The following is a 10,741-nucleotide window of genomic DNA, read 5'->3' as shown; positions in this document are numbered from 1 at the left end:
AATAGGGTGTACAGCGCACACTATAGTCTATAACAACAAATGAATTGAAATAAATGAGCGTGCTGTTTGTGCAACAGCGCGACAAACATTACCTGTCCTTTTATGAACTGCACAAGTAGTGGTGGTCATTAACTGCTAGCTAACTGGGTAAGGGTGTTACAAGGGGGTCTGTAGCTCTGTCCACCGTTTTAGGGAACATGTTTTGTTTTAAAGTAAGTTACAGCACTTTTCCCTTCTTTTCTGGAGGGCTTTTATTTCACTAAAAACGATCTAATATGGATATCCACATACTTCCATATTAGATTCGTCATGAATGTGAGTTGTTGTTATTCAGCCTGTTCTATCTTTTTTAACTTTGAGCACCCGCCCCTTTAAACGTCTCTGCACGGCCCTGATGCTGAGATACACATGTACAACACATACAGCAGCTTTTAGTGCGAACAGCCAGCAGGTGGCGCGCTCTGCGCGGTCTTGCTTGAGTCCCCGTTCAAGCTCATTCTGTTTAACCTTGGGACTGCAGGTTCCTTTCGTTGATTTGCTTCTGTGTTGGTTGCGTTCTCGCTCCGGCTCTATTCACATAGTTGTTTTACATTGTTTGTTCTCATCTTGACCAGTTTCTCTAAGGTTACGTTCCAGAAATTCATGTTTTGTGTTTGCATATTGATAATAAATTGCTGGAACAAACACACCTTTACTTTTTTCATATTTTTCTTTGCTATTCAAACTGGGTTTAAAACTGGGTATCTTACAAGACATAAGCATCTTCAGCCGTACAGCTGTCTTTCGCTTTTGTGACAAGTAGAACTGCTGTTTGCGAAATCGAAATACAAGTAGATAAACGGCCTTTTATACTGTGTTTTTTGGGAGTGAAACGCTGGCGGTGTTTTTGCCATGTCTTTGCCAGTAAAGCGGGTTGACTTATTATGCAATATGAAAATTTTCTGTACACTGGGGAAACACGTAACCATCGCCGGGCCGTGCCCTGTCTATGTCGGTGTTGAGGAACAACCTCTGGAAAATTTTTGTTTTTTTTTTAAGTTTACTGTAAAAGTGAAACTTACCAAACAATTTCAGTTACATTCATCATGAACTGGGTGGGTTTCCCGAAGGCTTCGTAACGCTATGTAGTTCGTTATCTAGCACTTAAGATCGATCGTTAATTAGCTAGTGTTTCCTTGCGGCCCTGTCAAAAATACGGAGATCAAACTAGATGACAAAACCATATTGACGGTCTTTTTTGGACAACGTAATAAAGCTGATGATATAATAAGAGGTCAATATTGCAGTTTAAAACTATAACGTCGACTATAAAATATTGCAAATGAGGCTCATTGTTGTAACATCTGTATGAAATTTGAGGGGATGTGCACCATTCAGAACTTACTCGAGAATGACCCTAAAAAGTTAATTCAATTCATAAAATTGACTGAAAACAGGGTGCAGAATTGCAAGTCTAATTTGAATATAATGAATAATTAAAATGGACTTGATTTCACATAAATTCATATACATGGTGGAAGTGCAGGTTTAACAATACAGATACATATTTTAATATGAGTTACAGAGCATGTTAAAATAAACAGCATATACTGAACCCCACCATGCCGCCCCTCCCGGCCCCCACGCGATCACAAATATTTAAGGAGGCAATTAGTAACCGTCGGCCACGCCCCCTTCCATAAAAGTCTGTGCATGTCACTATTATTCAAAATGAATGCCACACTAGAAGTGTCACCTATAAAATAAATAATTTAACTGTCATTTTGTGTACCGTGGTGAAAGAGCACTTCATACACTCATACAAGTAGCCCTATCACAACCCTGTCCATCTGACAAAGCTTAAGGACTCATAAGAAAAGACTCCTCACAAATGGTAACACACATAAACAGTTACATATGCAAAAACAATAAATATATGCACATGGAAAAGGACTTAGAGGGCTGATATAAACCAAATGTTAGAACAGGCTAAAACAATTAGACAATTTTTATCTTACAGTTATAAAAATATATAGTTCAATCATTAGTACATATTTTAGGTCAATATATACTTCTACCAATCTTGGAAGTAAATCTGTTATGTAATTTGTTTTGCTAGATTAAATTACATTCATATATTGTATGATTGCATTGAATTGAAATTAATTAATTTCTTCTTACTCTCATTCCAATTCAGCACCTTACAGGGCGTGGCCAAGTCAATACAAAATCCACTTGATGAATGGAATGGGGTACAATTCATACATTCTGAACTCCCTTGTAGGCTACATAATAAGCAAAGCAATCAGACTTGCTATGCGTTCAGTCGCATCTTTAGAATGGGGACGGTGAATCACCCCTCACCACAAGCAATGGCAGAGAATTGTGCGAGTCAACTGAAGGAAATCGAGTTGCTTGTCTAAATGCTGTTTTGCCATGAACCCCATGGACTATCTAAGTAATGAACAATTCATAGAGAAATACAGGCTGGCCTGAGGTGAAATAATGAGCCTCCTTGTTCTGGTGCAGGATAAATTGAAAAGAGGAACACAGGAATTTTGCCCTCAGTGCACCGTGCAGCTTCTGACAGCTCTCTGCTTCTACACCACTGGTGCATTCTTGCAGACCTACAGATGCACATGACCTCAGCAAGGCTGCGGTCTCCAGCATCTGTGCATCGATCACATTTCTGTTGCACTATGGGCACAGCTACATATACTGTCCAGCAGGAGGGGATGCCTTGCATGACACTAAAACTGGTTTTCATGCAATTGCAGGTGTAGTGGATGGAACTCCCATCAACCCTTGAATCCCACCTGCACCTATTCTTGCCACGAGTCCTAAACATCCAGGTGATATGCAACCAGCAAGGACGTTTTACAGACAAATGATGCTTATATCTGGTCCAGCTTTGGAGTTTGTCAGATGGAAATGGATGGTGGGTTTGCTCGTGGATGGTTATTGGGGGACAGTTTAGTGAATATCTGCTGATTCCAGTGCTGAATCCCCAAACCATGGCTGAGGAGAGGAATAACACCAGACACCAAAGAACACACACTGCTGTAGAAGGTGCTTTGGGCATGTGGAAGATGCGATTCTGGTGCCTACGCAAGTCATTGGGAGCTGTAAGATTTTCCCCTGAATGCTGCTGGGCTGTTCTTGTTGTGTATAGTATGCTGTACAACAATGCAATAATTATTTTATCAAAATATGTTTTTGATCACCTCCTCAAAAAGTTGTTTTAAGGCTTCTTTTGAGAAGTATTACTTCCTTTTCCTATTGCTGCTCACCATTGCAGGAAGAAATTTTGAGCCCATTATTGTATTTTCAACAAATAGATTGATTAATTGTGGTTTTAATTATGGTTGGTTTGCTTTTATTGGTTTATTAATTAGTTAATTTTTTTTACATTTGCATATGTCTGGTGTGATAATCATGTAACATTTCACCACTGAAGTACATGGAATTGATTTTCCTGTTGTTGGCGGTCTGTGCTTTTCTCTCGCGGCTGGGGATGAACCAACAAAGCACTACTTAAAGTTCATTCGTTAATTCTGGAATAACTTTTTGAAAACGCCCACATACCTCACTCGTACTTTACTTATGCGGTTCGTTATCTTGTTCGTTATTCGCTAAGATCGACTGCTTTCGGGAAAGCCACCCCTGGTCAATTTCTAAATCACACCATGAGCACAAACCAACGATCTAATGATGCCAGCCATGTGTCTCTGTTACAAGCACCAGCAGTCAAGGAAACAAAACAAATATACCTAATTAAAGACAAATTAAACACCCGTTCAACTTCAAAACATGGCCGAAATGGGAAATCCCGACATCAATAAAAAAGAATCACGTGCCACTGAAAGCCCTCCACCTTTTGGCTCAGATAGACAAACTGTTGAGAGCTGATAAACGCCGCTGGTTCTATAAGATAATATTATAATTATTTACACTTATTTAATTGTTTCATGGCCCTGTGGTGGACTGGCGACCTGCCCAGGGTGTACCCCGCCTCTCGCCCGAAGATGCTGGGATTGGCTCCAGCTTCCCCGCGACCCAGGTGGAGTTAAGTGGTATAGATGGATGGATGGATGGATGAATAATTGTTTCATGATATAAAAAATCCATTAGCCTATTTATTGCATTACTACACAAAATTAAGCAGTATTAAACAATGAACTATTTATCTATTTCTTTATTGCCATCGTTTGTGACTTTATATTAGCAGCCGTGACAGTGGGGCTTTGCTCGCTGACACACATGCAACCAAAAACAGAAAGACATTGCAGTGTCTGGTAATAAGCCTAGTCATATTCCAGATCCCACTAATTTAGATTGCTTATATCGATTTTTAAATGTTTACTAATTTAGATGTCAGATATTTGCATTTTTAAGTATTATTATTATTTATTTAGCAGATCAAACACATAATTAAAATTCAAACCCCTAAACAGATGGATAACATACGTACAGGATATGGAAAGAGTATACTCTCATTTGAATATTTGGCAATTACTTGCATAAATCTATTTCCTCATTTTTCGATAACTGTCTTTATTGATCCATTAGTGGTGAGGGATGCATACATTTAATTCCTCCAAATTTAATAGGATTAAACTCCCTTATTTATCGTTTTTAAAATGTACTTCCCTTTGTGTGATGCGTGAGTACACAGGATGTGTGCGAGCCTCACAATTCAGAGATGTTTACTATAGTGCTGCTGACTTTGCCGTAAAGAGCAGCAGCGTTCGATAAATTAACGCGCAATTTCACAGCTGTATCCTTCTATAGGATCTAGAAAAGACTGACAAAGGGTAGGTATCCTTTACACAGTTTTAAATCTCTTCATTTTAGTCTGTGGTTTTATGCTGCTTCTGTTACTATAATTATGTTTTTGAAAGGAAATTAAAAATGCACAAGGAAAAATGCCCCACTACGTACTGCCCCGTACTTCATGTATAATCTTTTGTCTGTATTAGGCATGCAGAGAAATGCAAACTAACTCTTAAACGGCAAATAGCTAGTTCTGATTGCAATGCCGTTAATTGTGTCTTAAATGCTTTGTATTATATTCGATCTACATTTTAAATAATGTTATAGGCCTATTTATAAATTAAATTATAAAGTAATGTTTTATGGAGTTTATTTGGTGCTTTAATTTCGCTATATATAAAACAAAAATAGAAAGACATATGTTTGTTATACAATTCTATATAATTGCGTTTATTTGCTTCTTTATTCGTTAATTTACGACGCCGAGATAAATTTTTGTTAGAAGATTTTATTTTTTCAAGAAGAAGTTGTTTTTATGATGATGATTATGATGACAATTATTATTTTTGTTTCTTTTTTAAATTAATCGCGAAATATTAAACGGATATGTTTTTTTTTAAGTGTTCGGGGTCTTACCTTAAGCGCTACACCATCTTCATCAGTCGTGGTATCGGTGGGCAACAGGTTCATTTGAAATACACGCTCTTATAGTGTTCACGACACAGCAGATAAAAGATCATTCAGAATATGAGAAGGATCATGTTATGCATCTATACACATAACATGATTCACCCGTCATCCTAAACTGTTAATCATAACTACTAACATTGGTCGCTGCATTTTTTTTTTTTAATCAGGCGTCAGTGGTATCTTCACTGAATCAAGGAAAGAAAACCACAAACACGCGATTCAAAATGATGTCCGTGGGGGTTTTGTTCGAGAAACCTTTAGAGGTCGTGACTTTTCGGTAGTCTGTAGCTACTAGCTTCGTGGAGAGCCACTTGACGTTTCCAAAAGAGTAATCAGAGGTTTTGACTCATCCCGTTAAACACTAAATGCACTGACATGAATATGACATGAACTGAGCTCGCGGGTAATTGACTCTGCTTTATATAAACTTACTAAACCTGAAAGTTTCGTCGGATGACATCGTGAAAACTACCATTTATACTTATATTAAACAGGTATTGCACTCCGTTTAACATCTTTTGTCAACTTACGTAGAGCTGAAGAGTAGCATGCATTTCTGCTATCGCTAATGTGCAAAAATGAAAGTCAATAAAACGCCGTATTTTCGTTTTCTTTCATTTGGGACCTAGATAGGATTCCGTTTAAGTTGCCGTCAGTTGAAAATAACGTGACTAAAATGAGAAATAGCTGCAACAACACTAGCACCACAGCAGACATACAAGAAATAAACAGGAACCTATCTAAGGACAACGAAGGGAAATCATTCTTTAAATAGGCTGACTGTTTTTTTTGTTCCATAAGCAGAGTGGGGTCGGATGGAGTTTCACACTGTGGCGGGGTGCAATGTATCATTGCAATGGTCACATCTGCAATAATGACACCGTGAAAGGATACGATGTAAGAAAGATTTAGTTATTTTTCAATAATCCCCGATTATATCATTTAAAATAAGACTAACATTGTTTACGGTACCGTTTCACAACTACACATAATCAAAAATATAACTGATCTATGTGATAAAATGATTTTGTCTGATACAAGACAACAATCTTCGTTAGGTATATACTTCGTCCTCACGCTCTGAATGCGTGGCAAAATAGTAAGTTGCTGTTTCATTATGAAAGAAGGCACGCGCTCTCCGTTGTCTGTTTGTTTGTTTGACGGTCTGTCTATCTTCCTATTTGTTAATTTGTTGACTTATGAGCGGCGGGGAGTCTGCCCACTATTTCAGATGTCCCTGATCATATAATAACCCTAATATTTAAATTGCCATTAGATAAATGGGGATTTTATTTTTATATTGGGATTTTAACGTGTTTATTAAGATTTTTTTCCTTCATGTTTAATACTTTTCATTTAACATAGTTAATTCAAGCAGAGATTTATTGCATAGGCTTATAGAAATGTGATTCTTGTTATAAATACAAATTACTAGTTCCTGGTAAGCCTATAATTCTATGTGCTAATAAATGCTAAATTAACAAATATCAACAAACATACTTAACAATATTGAGATCAAAATACAGTTAATTGTACTGGCGTCACTGTTTTCGTGCCACACTGCACGTGGCAGGCAGTGGGTGAGTGACAGTGTGTCCTAAGTCGCAGGTGCTCCCTCGGAAACTGGAGAGACACACGGCAGCTCGCTCAGGCCCAGCCAAGCATGGATCAGAACGAGAGCTACGATTACTACTCATACTATAACGAGACAGACGACTGCCAGGTGGAGCTAGGGGCGGTGCTGCCGCTCCTGCGCTCGGCCTTCTACTGCCTGGTCACGGTGGTGGGAGTGCCGGCGAACATGGCCTTGCTGCTGGCACTGTGGGCCAGGCACCGGGGAGCTGGCAAGCTGGGCTCCTCGCTGCAGCGCCACTCCTGGACAAACAGCGAGATTCTGGCTGCAAACCTGGCTGTTTCTGACCTGCTGTTCCTGGGTTCACTGCCGGTCTGGATCTACACCGATCTGAGCGGGGAGTGGAGGGGAGGGGTAGCTGGCTGTAAGGTGAGTGGAATGGACAGCACTGTTGCCTCCTACTCTCAGGGTTGGAGGTTCAAATCGCCCCTTCACTTTATCCAAAAATATGCATATGAATTGGAGCTGCCAAACTGGTTGTAGGTGCGAATGGTGTGTGTGCCCTGTGATGGGTTGGCACCCTGTCCTGGGATATTCCCTGCCTTATGCCTGCAGCTTCTGGGATAGGTTCTGGACCCCTGCATAAGACAAGTGGGTGCATAAAATGGATAGATGAATATGGAGATCATGTTCCTGTCCATCTGTGGACGGCAACTGGGCTGGATCTCAAGCTCCTGTAAATACATATTTATCAAGGGGAAACTGCAAACTTATCGGTGTACGCCCTGCCCAATGTGTGTTTGTGGACCATTTTGTGTGCATGCATTCTTTCACATTGAAATTTGTGTAAATCTTGAGAAATCAGATCCCAGGACAAATGCGGAGCTGAACCCACAGCCGGTCTCCTCTTTACTTCAGGCAGTTCCCTACATCACCGCCCTGAACATGTACGTGGTTGTTTGGCTCGTGACCTTCATGAGCATCGACAGGTACTTGTGTCTGTTTTCCTAACCAAATGGGGACGTTTGTGAGTAAGAGTGTATTTTCAGCTTTAAAGTGAACTATTGTTTTAAAGTAAAATTGGCTGGCCCCCTGTCCAGGGTTGTTCCCTGCCTCGTGCCCATTGCTTCCGGGATAGGCTCCGGACCCCCGCGACCCAGTAGGATAAGTGGGTTGGAAAATGGATTGATGGATGGATGGATGATAAAAGTTGCTGTGTGAGCTGAGATATTGATGCGCCTGACAGGTTTCTCTCTCTCACCCTGCTGCAGATACCTGGCCATAGTGTGCCAAAGCCTCTACCGCAGAGTGAAGCAGCGCCCCCTGGTGGTGTGGGGTTGTGCGCTGACCTGGCTGGCATCTGCCCTGCTAGCACTGCCCGTCTTGCGCTCACGGATGCTGGAGCATGACGAGCAACATGACATCTCCTACTGCCGAGAAAAGGAGATTTCGCCGGAGATTCGCCTCTGCCTGATTCTGCTCACCTTCTTCCTCCCACTGTCTGTCACCGTTTTTTGCTACGGCTCCCTGGTCCGCGTGCTGTCCCAGCACTCTCAAGGCCTCACCCATGATCCCGCCCCTGGTCCTGGGCCCGCCCCACCGGGCCGCTCTGTACGGCGCTCCATGCGGGTCGTGCTTTGGGTGGTCACGGCCTTCATTCTCTCCTGGGTCCCTTTCAACAGCTTCCGCTTGCTGATGGTTGTGGGTCGCAGTCTGACCCCTGGGAGTGATGCTTCATGCTGGCTGCAATGGGTGGCGGCGCAGGGTATAGAGTGGACAGCCCCCCTGGCCTTCGCGAATAGCTGTGTAAACCCCCTGGTTTTTGGGGGTGTGAGCCATACGCTACTGTGCTGGGGCCCGGCTGCCCGCCTTCTTGGCCTCAGGAGCCGAGTGGGGGGGCAGTCAGGGGCTAGCTCCCATACCAGCCCCAGCTCCTGGGGAAGGGCGGAGTGATAGAAGGTGAGAAAGGGTGGGAGAGGAGTGAGAGAGGGTGAGAAAGGAGTGAGAGAGGGTGGAAAGTGAAGAGAGATAGTAGCAGATTCTGAAAAGACAGAAGACAAATATGAATATTTTATTTTCTTATTTCATTCTTTTTCAGTAAGTCGAAAGGGACCTGAAGTACAGCTGTTTTGCAACCTGCCCTTATGTACAGAGCTGGTAGAATAAATATTCCCCCACTGTAAATATGGATGCTTTTTATTCACAGACTGACACTGATAAACCCTCAGAGTGCAGCTCCTCATCCAGTGACTGACCACAGCTACTCAGGCACTAAGCCCCCATAGCTGTGACTCTCCCATGGCTGTGACTCCCCAATGGCTGTGACTCCGCCACAGCTATAATCCCTCCAGGGCCATGACTCCTCTATGACTCTTCCATGGCTGTGACTCCCCCCTTCCAGTTCTATCTAAATTCCCTACATAGCCTCTCTTTTGGTCATTTACTGTTCCTCATGGGGATTTAGAATGATTTGAGGCCTTGCAAAGGTTAGCGGGCATATATCTTTCAGTGCCCGTGTCTGGAAGGTCATGGGTTCAATTCCTGTGGCTTAATAGTAGTCATACCACCAGTGGGCCTTAAGCAGAGCCCTTAACCCCATCTGGTTCAATGACACTCATGTGTCCAATAAATAAATAAATGTGGAAGTGTGAAAATAGTGAGCTTTGATTCCTGGTGCAAAGACCTTAAATCCAAAAGCTCTAACAGGGTTTGTTAGGGTTAACTGAGCATCAGAGTGAGGCTGATCACCTGACACCCATGGCTCCCAGTCCTGCCATCCCTGACACACAGAAAACATGGCACCATTCAGTCCTCCAGCATGTTTAAAATGAGCTTTGAATTCTGATAGAGCCAGTATAACCCCCAGAACATGTGAGGAGGGAGTCCCCTGTGCGTGAGGGTGTGTTGTGCCCTGCGTGATTGGGGCATTGGGGCCAGGCTTTCGTTCTGAGTCAGGAGCGTGTGCCAGTGTGAACTCTGCCCTCGTCCGTGCAAATAAAGGAAACCGCAGTGGCAGTCTGAGAGACTTCCTGTGTGGAGGTTAGGTGACATATGCAAATGTGTGCGTGCCAGATAGCTTTCTGTGCGTATGTGTGTGCGTGCATGCATGCGGGTGTGTGTATGCGCATGGATGCGTGATTGCGTATTCGTGTGTGTGTGTACGTGAAAAATGCAATATGCACTGTAACATTTCACAAATGAACTACATGGGCATATTATACAAAAACACCACAGCCATATACCCAGACACACTAAACACTGGTTACAGTAGGGATATACAAACATGCAAAAGCACATACAGAGCAAGCCAGCACACACACTCACAGATACACTCACACACATTTCTATTCATATCTTTGTGAGGGCCGTGCATTCATTTCTATGGGCATAACCCTAATCCCAGCATGACGACCTTAAATCCTACCCAGCCCTAACCTTAGCCATAAGCAACCACACAAAAAATACAGGACCTTTGGCAGCTTCTGCAAGCCACAGAATTCAATCACATCATCGTGATTCTGGCTTTGGTTCTGCCTCAAAGGCCTCTTGGGTATAACTGCGGTGCCTGGTGCTGCGAGGCAGAGCAGAGGCGGAATGGAGGCAGAACAGAGGCAGAGTTCCATCCAGGTCCAGCATCAGCCCATTACAGGCTAGACCAGCAGAGCTGCAGTGAAAAGGCCTTTGAGACCAAATAAGAATGAGAAAAACGGCAGCATCGTTTCCAGT

At 42.5% G+C, this 10,741-nt stretch overlaps 1 protein-coding gene across 4 annotated transcripts; it reads left to right on the top strand.

The window, feature by feature from the left end:
- Window positions 1–4,709: 4,709 nt before the first annotated feature.
- On the top strand, window positions 4,710–9,227 carry LOC111836790 (G-protein coupled receptor 15-like). 4 transcript variants are annotated; one of them, XM_023798357.2, is made up of 5 exons: window positions 5,412–5,936; window positions 6,247–6,339; window positions 7,051–7,444; window positions 7,934–8,004; window positions 8,287–9,227. In XM_023798357.2, coding segments are annotated over exons 2-5 (1,149 nt in total). In that variant the 5' UTR covers window positions 5,412–5,936; window positions 6,247–6,337; the 3' UTR covers window positions 8,969–9,227. The 4 variants fall into 4 exon arrangements, with proteins under 4 accessions (XP_023654126.2, XP_023654127.2, XP_023654125.2 ...); XM_023798358.2 differs by lacking the exons at window positions 5,412–5,936; window positions 6,247–6,339 and adding an exon at window positions 4,710–4,793 and having other exon boundaries at window positions 7,045–7,444; XM_023798359.2 differs by lacking the exons at window positions 5,412–5,936; window positions 6,247–6,339 and adding an exon at window positions 4,711–4,793.
- The last annotated feature ends 1,514 nt before the right edge of the window (window positions 9,228–10,741 follow it).

The sequence above is a fragment of the Paramormyrops kingsleyae genome, chromosome 25 (assembly GCF_048594095.1).
Source record: "Paramormyrops kingsleyae isolate MSU_618 chromosome 25, PKINGS_0.4, whole genome shotgun sequence".
Classification (NCBI taxonomy): Eukaryota; Metazoa; Chordata; class Actinopteri; order Osteoglossiformes; family Mormyridae; genus Paramormyrops; species Paramormyrops kingsleyae.
Note: the sequence above shows the minus strand (reverse complement) of the source record. Positions and strands in the feature narration are given on the sequence as shown.